At 43.2% G+C, this 21,697-nt stretch overlaps 2 protein-coding genes across 4 annotated transcripts; both read right to left on the bottom strand.

The window, feature by feature from the left end:
- Positions 1–371: 371 nt before the first annotated feature.
- Positions 372–4,723, bottom strand: LOC147311249 (uncharacterized). Its single transcript, XM_086267621.1, has 8 exons — positions 4,323–4,723; positions 3,918–4,036; positions 2,885–2,945; positions 2,729–2,796; positions 2,483–2,585; positions 1,186–1,304; positions 924–1,069; positions 372–833 (listed from the first exon to the last, which is right to left on the bottom strand). Exons 1-8 carry the CDS (start codon positions 4,381–4,383, stop codon positions 725–727), a joined length of 786 nt encoding a protein of 261 aa, XP_086123747.1. The 5' UTR covers positions 4,384–4,723; the 3' UTR covers positions 372–724.
- Positions 4,724–5,830: 1,107 nt separating this feature from the next.
- med14 (mediator complex subunit 14) lies at positions 5,831–18,054 on the bottom strand. Of its 3 annotated transcripts, none has more exons than XM_086267123.1 (29): positions 17,607–18,054; positions 17,105–17,131; positions 16,887–16,992; positions 16,617–16,790; positions 16,378–16,507; positions 16,150–16,278; positions 15,920–16,027; positions 14,954–15,086; positions 14,705–14,855; positions 14,481–14,592; positions 14,062–14,187; positions 13,841–13,919; positions 13,359–13,518; positions 13,037–13,231; positions 12,735–12,869; positions 12,551–12,627; positions 12,275–12,435; positions 11,888–12,034; positions 11,545–11,789; positions 10,138–10,407; positions 9,477–9,726; positions 8,889–9,011; positions 8,484–8,660; positions 8,114–8,352; positions 7,520–7,699; positions 7,238–7,345; positions 6,994–7,119; positions 6,676–6,865; positions 5,831–6,547 (listed from the first exon to the last, which is right to left on the bottom strand). In XM_086267123.1, exons 1-29 carry the CDS (start codon positions 17,780–17,782, stop codon positions 6,474–6,476), a joined length of 4,308 nt encoding a protein of 1,435 aa, XP_086123249.1. In that variant the 5' UTR covers positions 17,783–18,054; the 3' UTR covers positions 5,831–6,473. The 3 variants fall into 3 exon arrangements, with proteins under 3 accessions (XP_086123249.1, XP_086123250.1, XP_086123251.1); XM_086267124.1 differs by having other exon boundaries at positions 12,287–12,435; XM_086267125.1 differs by lacking the exon at positions 8,889–9,011.
- Between the last annotated feature and the right edge of the window lie 3,643 nt (positions 18,055–21,697).

Below are 21,697 nucleotides of genomic sequence, written 5' to 3'. Positions count from 1 at the left end.
GTGGGAACTTGCTCCCATGTATGAAGAGAGTGGTGATGCCCCTCTACTGCCCGCCTATCTCTCCTCATACCAGGAGAGATGGTCTCCTAATAGGACATATTATGTGATGGCCCATGTCCTGGTATCTGGCCCATGAGTTCAAGGTAGCGTCTCATGCTATTTTTGTTACCTTTGCCTTTTTTTCAGGAATTTTTGTTACTTTAGGGTCATTTTGCATGTGTAGTCTAACGCTACTTTGTAGTCACTGTAGATGTGTGGTTGTGTGGTGTGACTTTGTGGTTATTTTGTGTCAAATTGTATCAATTTGTGATTTTATGTTACCTGGTGTCCCTTTATAGCTGTTTTTTGACTCTGACACTCATTCATCAATGAGTTTATCAGCCACAAAGAGCAAACATGTCATACAACTTGCGTTCATTGCATTCAGTTTTATTATTCTGCTTTAGGTTTAAAAAATGTAACATTAGTGCAAGATGGGATTCAATAAGCTTACATTCAGCTCCAACCAACCGATTCAGCACAGGGACTAACAAGGGCCGCACTCCAAAAGACGATGTACAAAAAACCTATGTGGTTCTAAACAGGTGGGCTATTCAACCCCACTATTATTCTGTAGAATCGTATTGTGTAGCACCTTTTAATGGTCGTAACATAATCAGTTGCTTTTGAAGCGGGAGAGCCCTGGAGAAGGATTCATAAATACAGAGGCGTTCCTCAGCGTGAGTCAGGACAGGAACTGAGACACGAAGGTCACGGCCTGGTGAACATCATCTGTCAGCTCGTCTGGCAGTAACAGCACCATCGATGTTAAGCTTTGAGTTATTTCTAATATCCTGCACAGAGAACAGAACATGTTTGCCATCAGATTCTTGCTGAATTAATCATCACCTCATTCACAGCTAATTATTTCAATGTAAACCCACCAGTTGATATAATGAACAGCCAGCTGAGGCTCATGCCTTGAGCCTTCCTCTACCACCAGAGACTGTTTCATCTGTTTGAAGTTGGCCTCAATATCCTTCTTTATTTCTGAGAAGACCTGAATTCCCCTGAAAGAGCTGAGGACTTGCTGTAAAACAGAGACATTAAATAGCACAAAGCAATTTTTTGTGGAATGAAACAAAATGCACACATTTTGCAAAAGGCACAGCTAAACAGAGGATGGTTATAGTTCATCACTCTTACATATATAACTGAGAGCTGGTGGGCAATGTACTTATGACTTCCAAGGTGCCTGATATCCTCTTCTAGCTGTTGACTCAGCACAAGGAGCTGGTTCAGTTTGGCAATGTGGAAGTAGTATTCTGCAACAGAAGTATCAAGGCAGCAGAACTTAAGAGTCAAAAACTGCAATAAAAGGAAAAGTCCTACAAAGAAACTCTCACATGCTTGTTTTTTTTTGCTTAATAGACATTGTTAGTTAAGAAGCATCCACGTAGTGGTGCAATGGATCACGGTTGATCCGTAATCCGAACCGATCCCACTCCACGGTTCGGTACGCACGTGATCTGAAGATTTGAAAAAGAAGAAAAAAAAGTATGTGTATGGTGCGCGTGGTGGGTCTGTCAAGCGATAGTTATGGCCCGCGCTAGCGGTCCAAGTGGAGGAGCAGAGGAGTTTGCGATATTTAAGCAGCCCTTTGCTGCCCAGTCCGACCGGGCTAAAGCTATTACAAAAGCTATTGGGGTGTTTAGCTGCAGACTTGAGGCCATATTCCGTTGTGCAAAACAAGGGGTTTAACAAGGGGCAATGATATCCCGTTGCACGTCCACTTTAGTGGCAAGATCGTTCCAAGCATGTATGAGCAGGAAAAGATTTAAGTTATGGCTGAACTGTCCCAGGCATCTTCTGTTGCCCTAACTACTACAAATGGTTGGACCTCCAGGGCAACGGAAAGCTACGTGACCGTGACAGCTCATTATATCACAGCGGTGTGCGATATAATTAGCGGTATGTGTTAATGTAGGGTCTACCTTACAATATAAAGCGCCTTGAGGTGACTGTTGTTGTGATTTGGCTCTTTATAAATAAAATTGAATTGAACTGAATTGAGATACAAAGCCCTATACTGCCCTATATTGTATCTTTTTTTTTTTAAATAATTGCGTGGAATGAGTCTTGAGTTGAATGTTTTTAACAGGCAAAAATAATTCAATAAGTAAATGTAAAATTTTTGTCTTTTTTTCTTTTTTTGCTGATCCGAAAATTGATCCGATCTGTGACTTGAAACCGTGATCCGATCCGAACTGTGAGATTTTTGATCCGTTGCACCACTAGTAGGACGTGTTCACAGAGACTTGACCATGACCACAAGGAAAGGAAAGTAACAAGGGGATAGTCTTTTCTCAATATACTGTCAGTCTACAAACACATTAAAGATGCCTTATGCTCAAAGATTTAACAATAAATTAATAATGTTACTGTCAACATACAAGAAAAGTTACGTGTTTGTGTGTATGAATTGGAAACACGTTCCTCTCACCATCCATTGGTGGCCTTTCCAGCATGTCAACAGGACTACCTTGAATAAGGAACACCTCAACTCGAGGAAACATTGCTGACAGTCCCACCATGTCCAGGTAGTCCTGAGGAAACACATGCACCACTTGATCCTTGATATTGACAGTTACAACTCACTGTTTTAGGGGTTGGGGGCGGATAATATGTGAAGTGCTCAGTTGTTTCTAATGTTACTGTTTCATTAGGACAGAACGGTTTAAGGTCATACCTCTAACTGTGGCATAGGCTTTGGTAGATGTTCAAGGCACTGCAGCATCTGGTCAAGAATCTCAGATCCTTTAAGCCATAAACAAAATTATATATATATACAGAAGATCAGAAAATATCCAAGACATCTTTTGTTCTTAGATTTCATCACACATACCTTGAGCCTGGAATGTGTCTGACTCCTCTGGACTACACCCTTGTCCTAACTGCTCCTGGAACTGTGACAGAGTAACAGTGATTAAACATCAAAGCAGTACAGACTGAACAATGTTACACCATAATTACTATTTCCTGGTGTTATTTATTGTGTTATAAACATCATCATTAACATAATAAACATCGTAATTATACATTGTTATTTAGTTTTAAGCTCGAGAAAAGCTGCTGGAAAGAAATGACGATGATGGAAAAAAATCCATGTGCACGTCCCAAATTAGGTCACAATATGTGTATGGGCATTAATTTGCTCATTAGGTCCTATCCAGTGCACTTCCTGTTCTCTTAATACAATGATCTAAGGTCTGTGTGTGACAGTACAGAGTAATTAACCAGCTACCCACCCAAAGCTAATTGACTGATTTATTAGGTGTGTAGGAACATTAGCTGTGCATCCAAAATGACTGTTTATTTGCTGTAGACTATGGGGATCCAAGAGCACCAACATAAAAAAAAAAAAACCAACAACAACTTGTGAAGTGAAAATTAAGTGAAGTTTTAAAGTACTGCAGTTTCTGTGTCACCAGCATAGGAGCACTTTTGCAAACTGACTCTATCTTGACAAATCAACCAGATTTTTAAGATTATGCCACAGTGGTCTCACCTAAAAATCCTAAAAAATTTATTTGCTGACACAGAAAAAGTAGTATCACAAACCTTTACTTACAGTTTGGGAACTGCTGCTTGTAATGTTTTTCAAAATATATTCTGGGATCCCTGACCTCCTCAAGTCCTTACCACATACCAACATGTATAAGTCATATTTTTCCCCATTTAGATTAATTGATGACACATTTACTTTTGTGTTTAATGATGTGTGTGTTTTATTTTATTATTTCATTTTGGCACTTTTGGCCCTCCATATTCTCACCAGATTCACATTTGAATAATGAAATGTTTGATGGAACATCTGACTGAAGTTTCACTTGAAAATTGATGAAAACTAACACAAAGTTGAGGAGACATACATATACCTGCTGCATCTGTGCCCTGATGAGGAGGTCCAGCTGCCCACAAAGACACAGCATCTCCAGGCCCACCTGCTCAGGACTCAGCTGGACAGGCATCAGAGGTCTCTTCACCTGTAACTCCACTGACCACAGAGCAGTCACATCACTCCATGACATTTCTCACATTTGCCGGAAAAAATAATCTCTTAACACACACAAGCACACGGGTGCACCATTGCAGACTATAAATCAGTGCGCACACGCTGTCTATTCTACAGGTCCAAGGAAGGATGGTTGATGAGGACTGAAGGGGAGTGGTCAGTGGGCTGTAAGGAGTCGGAGCCTGCAGGGCGCACTCCTCCGAAGTGAACTTGAAACGCCTCAAAACGCTGCATGAACCCGACTAAAAAGCGTGATGCTGGGACTTACCTTTAAATGCTTCATGGTAACCGCAGGGCTGACAGAGCGGCTCCGATATCCTCACTGCCATGGCTCGGACCGGCTGTGTTATATCACTCCTATTCTCCTGATTCGGTCCCGCTAATTAAAGCCATATGAAGACAATGAACGCGATGACAACTTGCTAGAGTGGGACTAGATAATAACAGATCAGATCTGTCGGTTTATTTTATTGCATTTGGTCGGAAGTCTCTTTCGCAGGTGGTGCGTTCGAGTGTCAAACGTTCAGGTGAAACACTGTTTCTTCATCCCTGATTCGCCGCTTCCTCTTAGATGACGATGCCCCCACGCAACCGCGCACTGATCAATAGAGCCTCGTTCATGCAGCCGCTGAAAGGTTGATGCAACGACGGTAACAATAAAAAGCCCGCGCCCCTTTTGCAACAACGGCGGCGCAGTCACAGCCCGTGATTTGCGGCAGGGAACGCCCCTCAAGCGGCACGCGCGCAGAGGACCAGCCTTTCACAATGATGTCATGCTTTAGGGATGAGGAGCACAGCATCACTTTAGTGAGGATGCAGGCAGAAAACAGCGTTTTTTTCCCCTGGGAAACAAACCTCCTTTCACGACCTGGATTGAGTATTTGTGTTATTTATATTCACAATCAATGTTCAGAAGAGGTTATTGCACACTAAAAAATCTATATAATTATTGTATTTTTGCAAGTGATAAATGATGTAAAAAAAACAAAAAAAACACTTCCTAAAACGTGAGGAGTCCAACAGGCCATAAACTGATAATAATCAGTTCATAAATCCCATAACAATGTAACTAATCTTCACAACATAATGAGATTGCAGAATAATTTTGGAAAATAAAGGACTGAAAACAAAACCGCAACATGGTGGAGCAGTGGTTAGTCCTGCTGCCTCACAGTGAGAACATCAGGGGTTTAAATCCTCTGTCTCTTCTTATTGTGTGCCGTATACATGGGTTCGCTCTGGGTACTCCAGCTTCCTCCCACAGCGGGGTTAGGTTAAATGGTGTGAATGGGTGTTTTTCTATGACAGGTTAAGTGTACTCCACCTTTGACAGCTGGGGTATGCTCCAGCTGGGAGACATTGGATGGAAAGCAAAGCCTTGGCCTTTTATATTTAAGTAGGGCATCCAGTGGCTCTTTTACTTACTGTGGGTCATTTTTTGGTGTTGTTTGGGTCCATTGAACTTTTATCCTACAATGAGAATTTTCTCCCTCAGTGGAAGTGATCTCTGTGACTCAGGGTCACTGAATGGCTTGATGAGCAGGAATGACACTTTTGGGGAGATTTGGGACAGATTTTTTAAGACCGTGCTCTCTGTCACCATGAAAAAACACCAAATGGAGGAAAAAGAATAAATAATGCAAAGTTTTTCTTTTAACACCGTTTTTTTGTTGTTGTTTTGTTTGTTTGGTAACTTACCCGATTCTTTTCCATTTCTGGTGCAAAATCCTCAAACCACAAACCAATTTGGTTAAATAAAATACCAAAAGTCAGAAAAGATGTCTCAAATCCTTTAATCAGGACTCCAAATGGTTCTTAATAAAATACAACTGGCTTATAAAGTTTATCACAGTTTTTACAGTATCCAAAGTGTACGTCTGAAATTAGATTGCAGAGGAATGACAAGGTAAAGGCAAGAAGCCAGTTAAATAGTGTGCTAAGGAAAATATCTCCTGATACTACAACAATATCAGTTTTTACCCAAAAAAAAAAAAAAAAGCAAGTCAGCGGTCTAGCAAAAAGAAAAATCTCTCACCTCATTCTTTTAAACACTTAAATATACATATTTCTGTAAAAAAAAAAAAAAACTCAATACATAAGTTTTGTTTACAAGTGCACCTGGAGGAAGAACAAACGAACATTTATATCCATTTGCATCCAATGTCGTCCTTGTTTTAAGGTCTACCTGAATGGCAAATCTTAAAGACCGTCTCCAAGACTGTCAAAATTGAATCCCCTTTGAAATCATCCATCACATCAAAGTCCAGTGGCTGTATCAAAGGGGACGCAAGCTGGATTTTGACCTCTCGGGACCACAGCTTTTACACTCATGCGTCGAGTAAGCTTAAGGGTGAGGCTCGTCTTCTGTCTTTAAAGGGACTTGGGTTGAATTTCCGCTCTGGGTTTGACGTCATCGTTTCTACTGACGGGTGCCAGGGGGAAGGGTGAGGCTGGCCATCAGGTCGTGAACAGATGCAAATATGGTGCACTCGCCTGGGAGGAAAAGAATACAGTCAGTGTTAGCAAAGCTGTTTTACATCTAATTAGAATATTCAGTTGGAAAAGGTTTAGGTACAGTAAATTATTCAGTGCTCGTCAGCTGAGGGAGGCCAGAGTCTCACCCTGTCTGGCAGGATGCAGCTCATTGAACCTCTTGAGGATATTAGAGACCAAGAGTGCTGCGGCTCCAGAGGAGCTGTGCTGTCTGGGGATGTCAGCCTGCTGAGTGAGGCCTGTGGCCATGTCGTACACAATGGGTACGATAATGCTCACTGGTTCCTGGGGTACCGGGATGCGCTGGGTCAGCTGCAGCTGTGGGACAAAACAGACCAAATACAAAGGGTGAGGTGGCTTCAACATATTCATGTTTTTTTTTCTCTTTTCCATCAAATGAAAATGAAGTACATGTTTCAAAAAGGTAAAGCACTGCAGTGACTTACAAAGAAAAGCATTTTAGATTTGAGCACCACGGCAATGGTTCCAGGAGGAGCGATGGGTGGAGCGCTGGGGGGGATGGTGAGGCAGAACTGGACATTCCACTTCAGCTGTGCAGCCTGGTCAGGGAACTGCAGGAGAAGAAAAGGCTTATTCATGCATTACCTTTCAAACGCAAAGACTATTAAGTGGGGGTTAAAGGGGCGGTCCAAATGTGCAACAACACTCCATATAAAAGAAGTTCCTCACCAATTCAAGCTTCATGATGCGCACACAATCTCTAAGGATATTAGTGGGTGCACCCAGCAGCTTAGTGAAGGCATTCAGAGTGTTGTACTTAAAGGGAGGACCAGCAACCTAGAAGGGAGGACAGCAGTAGATGGATTAATGATTAATGCTGGTGTCTGTTACTAGTCATATATCATATAATATTCAAACTATGTTTTAATGGATACAAAATAGCAAGGGATTGTTTACCCATTTTTATGATCAGTTCAGGAAAAATCAATAAATAAAAACATGAAGACTTACACGGGTCTCGAAGAATCTCTCCAGCACCTGAAGTTCTTCCTGGGACCAGGGACCTGTGTTTTCTGGAGTGACTTTGAGCTGCAGCGTCTGGTAGTTATTTGGGTTGAGAGCCACACGGCACTTGAGCACTTCAGTTTTAAACATGATCACCCCCGGCTCGTTAGAGTTCACGATAGTTAACTGGAGGAGAGGAAAGATGACACAGTGATTACTGCACTGGGGAGGGGAAAAAACCCCCAAACAAAAACAAAAAAGCCAATCGGGCAGTTGGTGAATTTGCATATACAGACTTCTTATAGCCAACATGACTGAATTCATATTTCAGTTTAGTCTTTTACGTGTCATCCTATATTTAAGGATGTTTAATCTATTACAATCCTTAGGTATACCAAAACACTTTACAGAAAATGTTAATTTAACATAAAGACTCATGTTAATCTATAAAATGAAAATGATCCAATTACAACTGAGAAAACTCATGTTGGCTAACATGGCCTTGCTGCGTGCTTCCATAACTCAGTGCACAGTGCAGAAAGGATATCATTTAGGAAATGAAAGACAACAGACTGATTTTTGGCTCTGCTCGTCACTCACATTGGCTTCCTGCTGGATGATCCTCTGTAGGTGCCGTCTCATAATAACTGAACCCAAAAAGCGCTCCAGAGGTGAGCAGAGGTAGCTTCCTGCCAGGCCGGGCACATGGCAGGGAGTGGGGGAAGGGAGCAGAAGCACATGCAAGGCATTGTGGGTGAGGATAGTAGGAATGGAGGCAGCCCAGGGGCGCTGAGGTAGCTTGCGGGGTGGAGGCATACTGGTAGGCATGACTTGTGAACCTAAATCAAAGACAGAGACACATGTTACAAAAAAAATAAAAATAAAAATAATATATATATTTAAACTCTATTTTTACAAAGTGTTTGTCTTTAAATACAAGGATACAAAGACAATGTGAGGCAGTACTTACTGGACCCAGCACGTGGAGAATTCGGGTCAGGAATGGGTGAATTCAACGAAGGGTTGCCAGGGGACATGCCGTGGATCCTTGCCCCAGGAGAAGGCCCTGAGACCTGGGGTGAACCTGGCCACTGGTTCCTATTGGTGGGAGACACCATGGCATATGGAGAGCTGGGGTCTAAAACACCTAGGTTAAAGGAGAGTCAGTCATCACCATCACATTAACACTTCTCATACAACAATAAACATAATCAGATGAATGAAAAATAAACCACTGTGTGCCCGTGCTGTGTAGACCATTTGTCATATGTCTGTTAATGTCTGCAGCCTAGAAAAGATATTCAGTCCAGCCCGCTCCAGCCCATGCCCAGCAGAACAAAATTACTACCAGGCCAGTATTTATCCTGCTGCTTACCGTGGGGACTGGCAAAGCTGGTCTGGCCCATGGCTATGCCCAAAGAAGACGGGGACGGGGTTGGCCCGAAAGGAGAAGGTGCCCTTAGAGCTCCACTAGGGGAGCCAGAGGCATGGATGTTCCCTGCACACATCCGCACAACACACACACGCACACACATCAAAGGGCTCATCAGACTAAAGATGACAAGTACTCTTTACACACACTCACTCCATGTGCACACAAGCTAAAGCTGGGCGGAAGGGCTGTAGACTCTGGCTGGCGGGCTGAGATGGAGGGGAATGGAAGGAGCATGACTAAACGCATGCTTTGTTCCCTTTTGGCTGCGAGGTGTGCATGTTGCAAGAGAAACAACTGATCGCATGGTTTCACAAAATTAAAATGGGCACACATGGTTGTGCAATCGCATTCTTTTTGCATAATTTGCTATTGCAACAAATGCATAAGTCAGCGGGGTGGCTGATGACACAATGTGTGGTGAGAAAACAATGCTGTATGGCAGCTTAACAAGCTTATATGACACAAACACTTTACTGCAACATTCACACAGGCACAATTAAGCAATCAGTGTACGATAGGTCCAAATACCTGGTGATGGGGTGGGCATCATGGATGGTGAGGGAGTAACGTTAGCATAATAATTGGGTGGCGGTGAAGTTAGGGGAGGATATACCCCTCCCGGACCACCTCTCATAGTCTGTGGTTGTGGTTGAGGCTGCAACTGGTTCATAAGACTGTCCATAACATCTACACCCACAGGTGAAGGCGGGTTGTCATCTTCATTGACCGATCGCCTGCGAGCATCCTGATTGCTGTCTACAAACATGTTTAGGAATGTCTAGAAAGAAGAGAGAGAATAAATTAAGAAGTAAGTACCTGTACACTGAATTGGATCCATTTTAATGTCTCAATCTATTTTAAAGTCATTCAACATCTGGGAAACTGGCTTATTTGTGTGCTTGGCAAGAGTCAGACAAAAACAGTGATAATTTAGCGTATCCCTGCAGCAGAGCTGGGCTGAGCATCCTTTTCTCTAGTCTTTACAGTAAGGAAAGCTAATATGGTCCAGGAAGTGGTTTAATATTTAGCACCCAATATTTAGTGTCCTTTCAAGAGGTCACAATGCTTGTAATGACAGCTTCAAGTGTAATGACTTTTTGTGTGGAAGTTCAACTAATAATTTAAGCTTAAAGGACTTCTGCTGCATATTGTCTGTTACATTATTACTGTGCCAGTGTGTCTGGCATACCTTTAATCCTGGAGCAGGATGAAAGCCCTCTACAATCTTAGTGTTGTCAAAGAGACTGTAGGCTCCATCTCGGATAGCAACCACTCCGCGGCTTCGGCAGTAGATGTCGATGCAGTACATGTTTCGGAACGCCAGTCGGATGTGTGTGGGTGACTGGGGCAGGATGGAGAAGCACTGGTAGGCAGTGTTGGTGCGCTGGGTGAGGCCCAACATGGGCACCGTAGGTAGCTTGTTGATTGCATTCAGAGGAGCCTGTGTGTCTGAAAGGACCTGGAGAGAAAGAAAATGTAAAAATTAAAAACATTTTTTCATTTAAACAAAAAGCAAATACATTAATTTCAGGTAATTATTCATCCGCTGCCACTCGCAAAATTCAGTTCCTCACACGTAAAATCAGGACGCAAAGCAAGTATTACACTCACGAGAGTGTCTACTTGGCTTGTGCTGCAGGTTTCACTTTCACCAGCAGCTCTGCTCTCAAACCTGAATTCTCCTCGTCAATGACTCTCACCTGACAGTTTGAGGGGCGTCGCTCAAAGAAGGAAGGGAAGTAATGTGAGTGGTCACTTTCAAAGTAAGTGTTCTCTGATTGGCAGGTTGAGTTTTAACTGCTAAATTCAGTTACACCATGTCAGCAACGTGGGCACTGTTTTATACAGTATAGGATTACAATTTGGAAAAAAAAGTTTGGAGAATCAACGGCTGATTTATTTAAAGGTGTATCAGCCAAAGTACTGAGAACTGGCAGTGGATTACTTTAATGCTGAAGAAATCTTAAAATAATAAATAAATTAGAGGATCCTAATAGGCACGTTTTGAAGCAGCCCCATCCAGTCACAGTGCATGCAGTTACCTCGCTGAAGACTGGGCAACTTTTTTTGGTAGGTAAATATGCCTTTGTTTTGGCTGTTATTCTAAAATCCTAGATACTGATCCACCCTTACTCTCCGGATCCTCAGTTTCTGTTCTATTTTTTTAATTAAGTATAATAAAGTGTGAGATATTGTACTACAGCCTAATGGTTCAGGAGTGCGGAGGATTATCGCACAGATCTTTAACTTGAATACAATTCCATAAGCAAAGCAGTGTCACAGTGGGCAGTGTGGGTTTGGATTTTAATCGGTACGACTGATAGAAGAAATAAATATGGTTCAGTCTGATGTATTTCTCCTCCACCTGGACTAAACGCACAGCTTTTGAAGGTCTGGGTAAAGCACTGCAACTCAACGGCACCACAGTGCTGCATGTAATACGACACTGCTGCATTCACTAAGCCACACCCAATGTTTGAAGCAATCCAATCACATCCTTTTGATTTTATTTAATTTCAAATCGTCCCTTAATCCAGCTCCAAAAAGTGCATGTGTTCATTCCGTGGTTACATTTTGTAACTGGGTCACAGTCTACCTGTAGCAGCTGCATCACTTGTGGGTTTTTGTTGAACATCTCTTGAAGCTGATGGAGGATGATATTATGGCAGTTGGAGCAGCCAGAGTTAGGCCCCACAGTTCCCAGGGCGAGGTGGAAACGCTGAGTGCTGGAGTTCCACTGGATGGTGACAGAGCTGCCCTTGGTGGTGCCGTAGCACAGCACCAGCTTACGGTAGTTATACAGCCGCACCTCTGAGAAGGTACTCAAATGAGATGGCATCTCTAGAGGGGGGGAATCATAATGTGCAGCTACGTTAAACAGGTGTACATGTGACAATACAAATCTGGGATTTACTTTTCGGAAAAAAACATGCACTCACCTGGCAGTGCACGAGAGAAGGTGAGGACACACTGGTAGAGCTGACTAATGGCATTCCAGTCGTTAAGGAACATCTCAACCACTTTCCGCCCGCCCACTGGCTCCGACAGAGGGTTCTCATAGGTCAGATACACGTGTCGCGTGGAGGCTAATACAGCAAAAAACATGGGGTTGTTTAGAAGCTGGTATATGAAGAAAATACAGATTCCTTGCTCTCAAACACTAAACGCATTTTATTCTTTTTTGCTCCAGTTTAGAGCCTTTTATGGAGTTACAGCTGCTGTCTTTGCCATCTAATTTGGACACAACATCCATAAAAACACTAATACTACAGTTGTTTCAAGACTAAATCAAAGTATATAAATAAGACTTTGTAAATGCTGTGCACCTTGCTCCTTACTATGGGTGCTGTTAAGAGGACAGTTAGCCAGCACCAGTTCAGCCACCCAGGTTCTGTTGTTCCTGCCCTGCAGGCGGAAGGTGCAGTCCAGTAGGGAACGCTCTAAAGCTCTCCTGGTCTCCTCTCCTACACCTTTACAGGGAGGAATCCTGTAAAAGAAAGCCCAATAAACCGTGGAGTCACTGTGGAGTTTTCACTTTTCCTACAGTTTATAACACTTTAATTAAAATAAATTGTGTCAATATGTGTCTCTATTATAATTACTTTATTAGACGTATTGCATGACTGCTGCCATCTCCTTCCACTTGGACGCCCTGATTTGGAATCTCCATGTTGGACATCTAAAAGGCAGAGAAAGGGATCCAGCATCAACCAGAAAACACTAAACTGGGCTTGTCTAATCACCACATGTGGGAATGATTCAAAGTATCCAAGCACTCTGAAGTACCTCTGCTCTAAGGCCAATAAAAGGCATGTTGATATCACACATTGCAACTAGGTGAGCCAGCTCTTTGTTGAAGGCACACATTTCTCCAGACCGTTTAGGCTTTTTTGGCTCTGGCTCCCCTTGGTCTCCAACAATCTACAGAATAACAGAAACAAAAAAAATAAATAAATAGCCCACACTGAAAGGACATAATTGCAGTTTTAAGTGTCCAACTGACCACAAATGTTTTTCCCTAGCAATGCCATGCCACACATAAGAAAATGAGTGTGTGAGTGGGTGATGAAAGCAGTCTGTGCAGCTACCTTTCTCTTAGTCCCAGGCTGAGCCCCTCTCCCTGTTGTCGAGTCCTGCACAAGGTGCTCTAGATTGGGTTTGAAATGCTGCAGAAGCTGCGCGCACATCGGTCCATCATCTCCTTCCAGCTGAGACACTGACAGGAAAGAGTACTTGTACTGCAACGCTGTGGGAGTGCTAGGCACTTCAAGCATCTCCACTATCTAAAAACAAAACAAAAAAAATAGATGTGAGGAAAAGATTCAGAGTTGGAAGGAGGATATAAAAATCTAAGTAACAGAGTTGTTCGAGCTCAACGTTTGTCGGTAATGTACTGGCTGAAAAACTCACTATGTAGTACTGCGGTAGCCGCGTGAGCTTGATGAAGAGCCTGTGTTTTGACAGGCTGCCGATGGGGTGAGAAGCTGAGTTGGAGAGGTGAAGGACATCGGTGCACACAGTGGGAAGGTGTTTCACAGACTGCCGGCAGCGCTGCTCTCCCAACCAGAACCTGGCCAGAAAGAAAGAAAGTGTCAGTCTTCATGAGAGCTGAGTTGCAGAAACTGATACTCACTGACCAATCACTGTTCACTCGTGCAAGACTCACAACACAGACAATTCATCTCAACACCCATCATCCCACCAGCTGAGCCAAGTGTTGCTACTGACTGCAATTAGTCAACTCTGACAAGCTACAGTCAGCCGTCAGACTCCATCTCCTACTACTGACTCCTTTGTGCATTTGCATCTTTAATGTGTGCTAACAACACTTTGTTCTGTTAGCTGTAAAGATATACTGCTCTGACTTGTATCTCTGTTTGATGTGGACTTACTTCAGTTGCTGAAGCCATGAGATGATGCGCTTCATATCATCGTTGATGGTCTTTTCAATGTCATCCAATATGGACTGATCTATAGAGAGAGAGAGAAAGCACACCTAGGGTTTTATCTTCAACAAAGGGTTGAAGGTGTAGGCTCATTCTAATAATGTGATCCACATTACCATTAAATAAATACATGTTCCTATTGTAATACAACACAAACACAAGCTTACCTAACCCATACAGCATTGGCTGGAACATGCCCGAGTGCAGGTCTACGAAAATGTGTAGACACTCTGAGCGGCCGCAGGGCTCAAGTATTGGAATAACAAGTGTAGGTAAAGCAGTCTCGATGAATGCTGAAATAAACAAACAAACATTTAAGTGTACGTCTTTTCACTGCGAATGACTCAAAGGACTGGTTGCAGATACTAGTTGACAGAAGGAGAATGAAGTATGTGTGAACGACAACATCTCTAAGTTTTTTTTAACTCATGACCACAAACACTCATCAGTCTTATCTGCAGCCTGCTGATTAAGTCTGGCTGCAGTTGATAGAAGGAAACAGAAGTTTGAAAGGCTTTGCTAAATAAACACGTTTGAAGGGATTAAAAATAAATAAATAAATAAAAAATGAGGAGTGGATGCATACAGTTGTCGCTGGGATTGCTGGTCTTTAGAATTGCCTTCAGTTCCTGCAGCTTCTGATGTGACCGGGCATGCACACTGTCAATCAAAAGCTTCTCCACTGACAGGTGATCAATCTAAAATGTAAAAAAAAAAAAAAAAAAAGTAGAGAGGGGGAAAAGTTATACTAAACTGGAAGGTAATTGTACTGTAAAACAGTGAAAATACTGATATTTGTGTGAATTTCACCTTCATTGCTCTGTCCATTAATTTGGAGTCACAGACAGGGAGAGGGGGCTCATGAGAAATTTGTAATGGCTTCGATCCATCTGATTCATCGATCCTGATAGTGACCTTATGTACTGATGCTGTACCCGTTTTCCTACCCAAAACCTGCTGACTGGAGAAACAGTAAAAAAAAAAAAAAGTCAGCTTGAGCCTCTCTCTGTGTGACTGTTCATGTGTTCACGCATGTGAGGGCCGCTTATAAGCTCTTACTTCCAAACAGAGAGTGTGAGGTATTTCGCTGGCACGTATCTCTCCTCCTGCACCAGGTCTCCCCAGCGCTCTCTGATCAGCATCAGAGTCTGAGAGTGGAGCACTTCTAGCTGTAGCGACAAACAGAAGGAGTCTGGCAACAATGAGGTTAAAGAAAACACACCGTGGGAAAATACCGGGCCAGGTGGGTAGAGGTAGAGTGATGTACCCATCTTCCCATTAAAATTCAAAACACACAGTCCAGTAGTAAAAGAGGTATCTGTGCCTCATACAGACTGCTCTTTGACATGCTGGGGGGAAAAGGCGGAGCAGAGATGTACTGATTAGCATTGTGATAAGCACAGTTGTGCTCAGCTCGCATGCTTGATTAAGGACTCTGATTAAAGTGAATACTGCTCACTAACAGTTTTTTTTTACCTCTCTCTGCATTTAAGCTACACTTAACCAAAGACTTACAACTGTCTGACACATGGGAACAAATCGGCACTATTACAAGATATCATCTACACATATGCTCGCTCAAGTGATTTTCAGGTTGACAACATAATACTTGTATTTTGCAGAAAACTGAACAAAGAAAAGGACTATTTTCTTCACTGTGACTTTAACAAGCACACATCTCTCAGGGAGGTTAAAATACTGAAGCACCTGACCTGGATGGGTGACCTCGCTATAGTCAGAACAGTGCTGCTCTTTCCTTGTCATTAACAAAAGGCTGTTTTAGTGAAGGGGGGACTACACAGGATTCACTCCTGCAGCTGTGTTTCTCATTGGAATTCTACACTCATCTGCTTGACCGGTCAATACTCTATATGCTCCGACACACACTCCCGCCCTACTGCAGCAGTTGAGAGCAGACTGAGATAAAAGCCAAGTGGATGCAGGCAGGACATACACACGCAAACACATTTTCTGTATGTGTAAATGTGCATGTGTGTGGTTAAATACAAAGGAAAAAAAGGATACGCAAGCAGTTGTACATGTCTTGAAGAGGCTTTTCATCAGCACAAAGACGTGCCTGGACCAACTCGTGGATGAAGTTCACCTGCAAACTGTGGACCAAGGCTCGGCCATCTGTTACAATAGAGCGGGAAGGGGGATGTGACAGAAAGACAAACCAGTTGAGTCCATTAGCACTCGAGTACATTATCAATCAGTTTGTGTTGGAGTGAGTGAGTGCCCCCCTGTCCCTTTACCTCCAGTTTCTTTGTCCTCCACCAGAATATCTAACTTCAGCAGCCTCCAGGGAATATCAGGGTCATCCCCCATCACGGTCAAGGTGGCCTCGAACTCTCCTTCCACACGAAACTTTACGCGCCCATTAGCTACATAAACACACACACAAGATCTTTTCAGCACAGATGAAAATAATCTGATTAAGACATGAGAATGGTGCCAGTTAAAACACCACACAAACTGCTTACCGACTGTGAGATTTGCTAGCTGAGGTGGCAAGTCTGTGGTGACAAGGCGGTGTCGTAGAATCTGATTAAGCTGGTTCAGAGTGGTCTGCTTCTCTGCCTTGGTGATGGGGTCTGGAGGAATGATCTTATCCTAAGCAAATAGACACAGAAACAGTTGAGCTCACATACCAAAAAGCTTCAAGAGAACAAGTTTTAGCTACATCCATCATTTCATGCAGGGAAAGAAGTCCAAGACTTACTCTTATGCAGGTGGGCAGACGCGGGTACGACCCAGTGGTGAGCACATCGATGGCAAAGGGGATGGCAAAGCTGGGCAAACGAGCATGCACCAGGGCCTCTCTGGCCAGTGATGCCAGTCTATCAGCTGTGTCTACAAACAAGATGGTCTGCTGGTCCAGGAAGCTGGAGATCATCTGTTACCATGGAGAGTTCAGCATAACTTAATGTAGTGCTCTGATGACCAGAATGAATGTTAATAATAATTGTACTAATCCACACACACAACATACCGCACACTTCTCCACTTTTCCTGCATTGCTCGCCCACTTCACCAGCGCCAGGAGACGGACGAACAGCTGCCTAGTCCGGCTGGCGAACTGAACGATTTCGATTTTCCTAAGGTGGGAACAGCAGTCTTTTGTTATGGGTTTTAAAATATGACACAGTAACTAAATGTGTGAGTGGATAAAGGAGAATGAATGAATGAAATGTGAGAAAACAAACATACCTCTCCATGTCTGTTTTTCTGGGCAGCCTGGAAGAGCAACAAAAGATCTTTAAGCATCATTTATTAAGCTCTTGAACTCAAGACCTATGTCCTGTCAAATGATCAAATTATGTATCCTTGCTCTTTACAATGAAAACATTATTCATAATAGTATTTCGGTCAAAGGGTACTAATATATTAACTCTATGGGAGCAATCAGATATTCATCTCCAAACATAATCACCGATCCTGGCTCTATATTCCTATAGTCATGTATTGTTTACATGTACGCCCTTAACATATCAGCAGTTACCTGTGCTGCTGTGCTAATCGTCTTTACTGTTAAAGCTTTTTGCTCCTTTGAATATAAATATAAAACTGTTGGTCCCAGTTTGATGAGCCTGTTAGGCTTTCTTTTAGCATCTGGAAGACGAACATCCTCACAGTTTACTCAAGTTAGAAGGTTAGCCCGCCAGGTCAACATCACTTAGCTCTGAGGCCTGCAGCAGTAAATGCTACTCACAGTTCCGCCAGTGTGGTGATTTCCTGGTAGGTCCTTTGGAGAAGAAACTCAATAAGCATGCTGAGTCGGACCCCCGGTGTACCCGGGGCACCGAGCGCTGGTGCCTGTGGACCCGAAACAATCATACCTCCGACGTGAACGAGCGGCCCGTCTGAGCCGATCTGCACCGGAGCCATTTTACAATGACGAGACAGACTCGTTAGCTACGCCGAAGCCAGAGCTGCTACACCAAACTGCTGTAGCAGCTAACTGCTTCAGAAAAGAAGCTTTTCTGTCCCTCAAAATGTCCTTGCCCAGATGAGGTTCTCCGCACGGACTCGTTTTTCTTGTCCAGAAGAAAACTCAACAAATAGACAAAATTTGGTAACTCATTATAGAGAACAGTTAGTGCCGCTCGGCCGCCATCTTTTCTGTCGGGTCTGATCGCCTAGAAGGCGGTCGGACAGAAAACCCCGACAAGACCTTAGAGGAACGACAAACAGGGACACCGCACAGTCTATGCGTTTGTTTCCAGAGCAAAAGCACGAGTTTGACATCTGCTACAATACTGTGAAAACTGTGCACAATGTTTCGTGTTAACAGGCTCAACTTGAAAGCAATTCTTTGTCTCAAATTATTATAATTAATAATAATAATAATAAAATATTAATGACAAAGAAACGCATTCTGAACAAGTCTCCCTTTTCTGTTTCCGACAAATTCTACTAAAACAACGCTGTTTAATGCTACTCATTTAACCTATTAAACTCGTAATATCTGATTGATAAATAGAGTCTTCCTAATATCTATTACATGAACTTGATCTGTCAATAGCTTATTTATAGCGGTAATGCCAAAATTATTCTGCTCAATTCTCCTTGTTTACACCCCTCAGAAATATAAATATATTTACATAACCTAAATAATCTCATATTTATAAATGTATTTATATATTCTACGTTATGAACATTTCACAGTCTTTAAATGTTTTAGGTAATGTGCAATATTCTCCTGTTTAACTCTAAATGTTTACATATCCAGATGTTTATATAATCACCATTTTTCCTGTACATTTCATAGTCTGCAGATGTGCTAATGTGCAATGTCCTCATTTACAATCTTATTGTTTACATCCTTTAAACGCAAAAGCACTTTTATACATATGTACGCATATGCAGTATAGGTGTATCTGTTATCTCCATGTTGTTGTTGTTCCTACATCATCATATAAAATGTTGGTCCAGGATCAACGTTACAACTGACCAATCGTGTTGTTGTGATGTCATAGCTTTGAAATGTGGTGGGAAAATTTAAAAAAAAGAAAAAGAAAGAAGCTTTGTTTACATAAAACTATCTTCTGAAACAAAATGTACAAAATTTAAAGCGTTATATTTATCAATGTATGCAATTTAACAAATATATTATCAATTTGCTGTTAGCCAAATTTAAGTTAATCCTGTAGCTTTTCTAGTTTTTAATAGCATTAGCTTACTTCTTGGCTAATGCTAACCGAATGGCCAGACAAACAACAATGCTGTGATGAAGTAGGAACAACATCAGGGGATATCTGATCATATAATTGTATATGGATAATATACATGTATATGTTATACTTATAAACATTTTATAAATGTCAGTATATTTATCTGTTCTTCTATTTTGTGCACCATCTAATTGAGTATAACTGTTATTTATACTCTCTCACATGCATACAGCCCCTATATAAATTAATGGTCACCAAAATTTGTATCCACAATGACGTTTTCTTTAACTCATCACTAAATACAGAATAAAGAATCTGAAGAAGTTGGATCGCATATTTAATATACTCTGTTCTACTTTGCAATTTAGTCTGTTTGTTTATAACAAACAGGTAGCACTGTATGAGCACTCTGCATCAAAGTTTGAGGTGCATATGCATGTAGCTATTGAACCTTATATGCCTTATATGGGGTGGCTGTAGCTCAGGTCAGCAGAGCAGGTCAGCCACTAATCAGAAGGTCGGTGGTTCGATCCCAGGCTGCATCCTGGCTGCATGCCAAATATCCTTGGGCAAGATACTAACCCCATGTTTGCCTACTGGTGGTGGTCAGAGGGCCCGGTGGCGCCTGTGTCCGGCAGCCTCGCCTCTGTCAGTGCGCCCCAGGGCAGCTGTGGCTACAATGTAGCTTGCTATCGCCAGTGTGTGAATGTGTGTGTGAATGGGTGGATGACTGAATGTAGTGTAAAGCGCTTTGGACTAGAAAAGCGCTATACAAATGCAGGCCATTTACCTTATCCCTTGCATTAAGCCACACACAGACAATTTACATATAAAGCACACAAATGTTATCAGGTGAGTCTTCAAGACGCCTTGTCTGTGAAAGCCAGCTTAAACAGCAGTGAAGCAGTCACGTTGGAGGTGGGGTCATTTAAGCTGTTTCGTGCTTTGATTTCTGTGTTTTCTCTCAACATCTTCTTTTTTTTTTTTTTTGCCTGTCCCGTTTGGCTCTTTTGCCATCAGAATTGTTGTCTAAAGGCAAAGAAAGATGCCCAACGGATTTACTTTACCAAACTGACCATCCCAGCCTTGCCATAATGGTCCATTTGATTCACCTTTTATTGTTTATTTTATTTTCACTTACTGAATACGGGACAGACTTGACTGGGGGAAAGAAGGGGAGAAAGAAAGAGGGAAAGAGAAACAGCTGAGAAGAGGGACGGGGGAGAAGGGCAAAAGACAAAAATCAACAGAACGGGCAGAGAAAAAAAAATGCATATATCAATCACCTGGACCACCTGCTGAGAAAGAAAAAAGAAAGCAAGCAGAAGAGAACAAGAGTAATAGAATAAACAACATCACAATGATATATGGGAATATGACAGTAAATACTAAATGTTAAACATTATTGTGCAGCACATAAGATCAACAGAACACAGTGTGCTTTGAGGTAGGAGCCAAAAAGGGTGTAGTTTGTGGGTGTGATCACCAGTGTGTACACCTGTGAGCATGGACGCGCTTGTTTTTTGTTTTTTTAAAAGGTTCCTTCATGTAATAATCTGCTAGAGGGTGTGGGGGGGCCACAGCCCCGTCCTCCAGGGCGTGAAGCAGGTGTGGAGGAGATCAAAACTCCAGACATCCAGAGGCCCCCAGAACACAAGAGACCAAGGAAGACCAACAGAGGGGCAGCTGCGCCACTGTCCCGGAAAGAGCTGAGGAGAGTCCCAGATGAGGGCTCACTCAGCAGCCGCGGAGCAGAAGCCAGGGGGAGTTGCAGTGACGCGCCCGTGAGCTCCGCCGGCAGCCAGCTGCGCCTGAGTGACCGAGCCCCAGGCCGAGAGGCCGGGGGCACCCCACCTCCGAAGTGGCCCGAGCGAGCCCCAGGCTCCAGGCCCCGATAAGCGGCCGCCAAGGAGTGAGCCGGTGTGTACCTGGACGCCCATCCCCGGACACAAAGAACCACCAACGCACCGATGTCTGAGGGGGTCCGCCACTGGCAGGGGAAGTGGTGGTAGGGGGAGATAGGCCTCCAAACCTTGGAGGGCCTGAGATGTCCCCAGAGAGGTGGCGCCTGACACCCAACCTGACATATAGACACAGACATACAGGCACACACAGATACAAACATCCATTCCCACCCTCATGCTCTCATATGCACTTACTCCACACTCAACCAACGTGGAGACAGACATAAAGAGACGTTGTACACACGATCACACTCCCCAAGCGTACTCTACAAACCGGGTCTAGGTGCCCCCGCCCCTGGAGGGGGGAACTGCACCCAGACCCAGGTGGTGTATCCCTTTTCCCTGCGGTGGGGGGAGGCAGACCGCCCCGACTCCGCAGCAGCAGGAAGGCTCCACACTCCAGACCGCAGTCGGACGGCCAACTCCTCCTCCTAGTCCTAGCCCCCCTGCTCCAGCAGGTCGCAGAGAACGGGGGTGAGAGAAGACTCCGAACCTCCCTCCACCCGCTCATTGTAATGTTGATGCATGTGTGTTCTAAGGTGCATTTAAAACCCAGGAGGGCTTGGAGCTACCTGCCAGAGAGCAGCATCTTCCTGTAGTTGTCAACACATCTTTCATCACTTGGCCTGTACAGCATGATAAAAAATGACCCCCTTTTTTTTCAG

The sequence above is a fragment of the Aulonocara sp. 'chitande type north' Nkhata Bay genome, linkage group LG16, assembly GCF_057382095.1.
Source record: "Aulonocara sp. 'chitande type north' Nkhata Bay isolate Kocher_YH1m ecotype deep benthic linkage group LG16, A_spYH_male_GT1.1, whole genome shotgun sequence".
NCBI classification, from domain to species: Eukaryota; Metazoa; Chordata; class Actinopteri; order Cichliformes; family Cichlidae; genus Aulonocara; species Aulonocara sp. 'chitande type north' Nkhata Bay.
Note: the sequence above shows the minus strand (reverse complement) of the source record. Positions and strands in the feature narration are given on the sequence as shown.

Excerpts from the sequence above, each read along its gene's own strand:
- LOC147311249 (XM_086267621.1), bottom strand. The coding sequence starts at position 4,383 with ATGGCAGTGAGGATATCGGAGCCGCTCTGTCAGCCCTGCGGTTACCAT. Across the intron at positions 4,037-4,322 it reads TTACCATGAAGCATTTAAAG|TGGAGTTACAGGTGAAGAGA; the intron begins GTAAGTCCCAGC and ends CTCTGTGGTCAG. Across the intron at positions 1,305-2,482 it reads GGAAAGGCCACCAATGGATG|AATACTACTTCCACATTGCC; the intron begins GTGAGAGGAACG and ends CTTCTGTTGCAG.
- med14 (XM_086267123.1), bottom strand. The coding sequence starts at position 17,782 with ATGGCTCCGGTGCAGATCGGCTCAGACGGGCCGCTCGTTCACGTCGGA. Across the intron at positions 14,856-14,953 it reads CTCACACTCTCTGTTTGGAA|TCAGCAGGTTTTGGGTAGGA; the intron begins GTAAGAGCTTAT and ends CTGTTTCTCCAG. Across the intron at positions 7,346-7,519 it reads AGAGATTCTTCGAGACCCGT|GTTGCTGGTCCTCCCTTTAA; the intron begins GTAAGTCTTCAT and ends CCTCCCTTCTAG.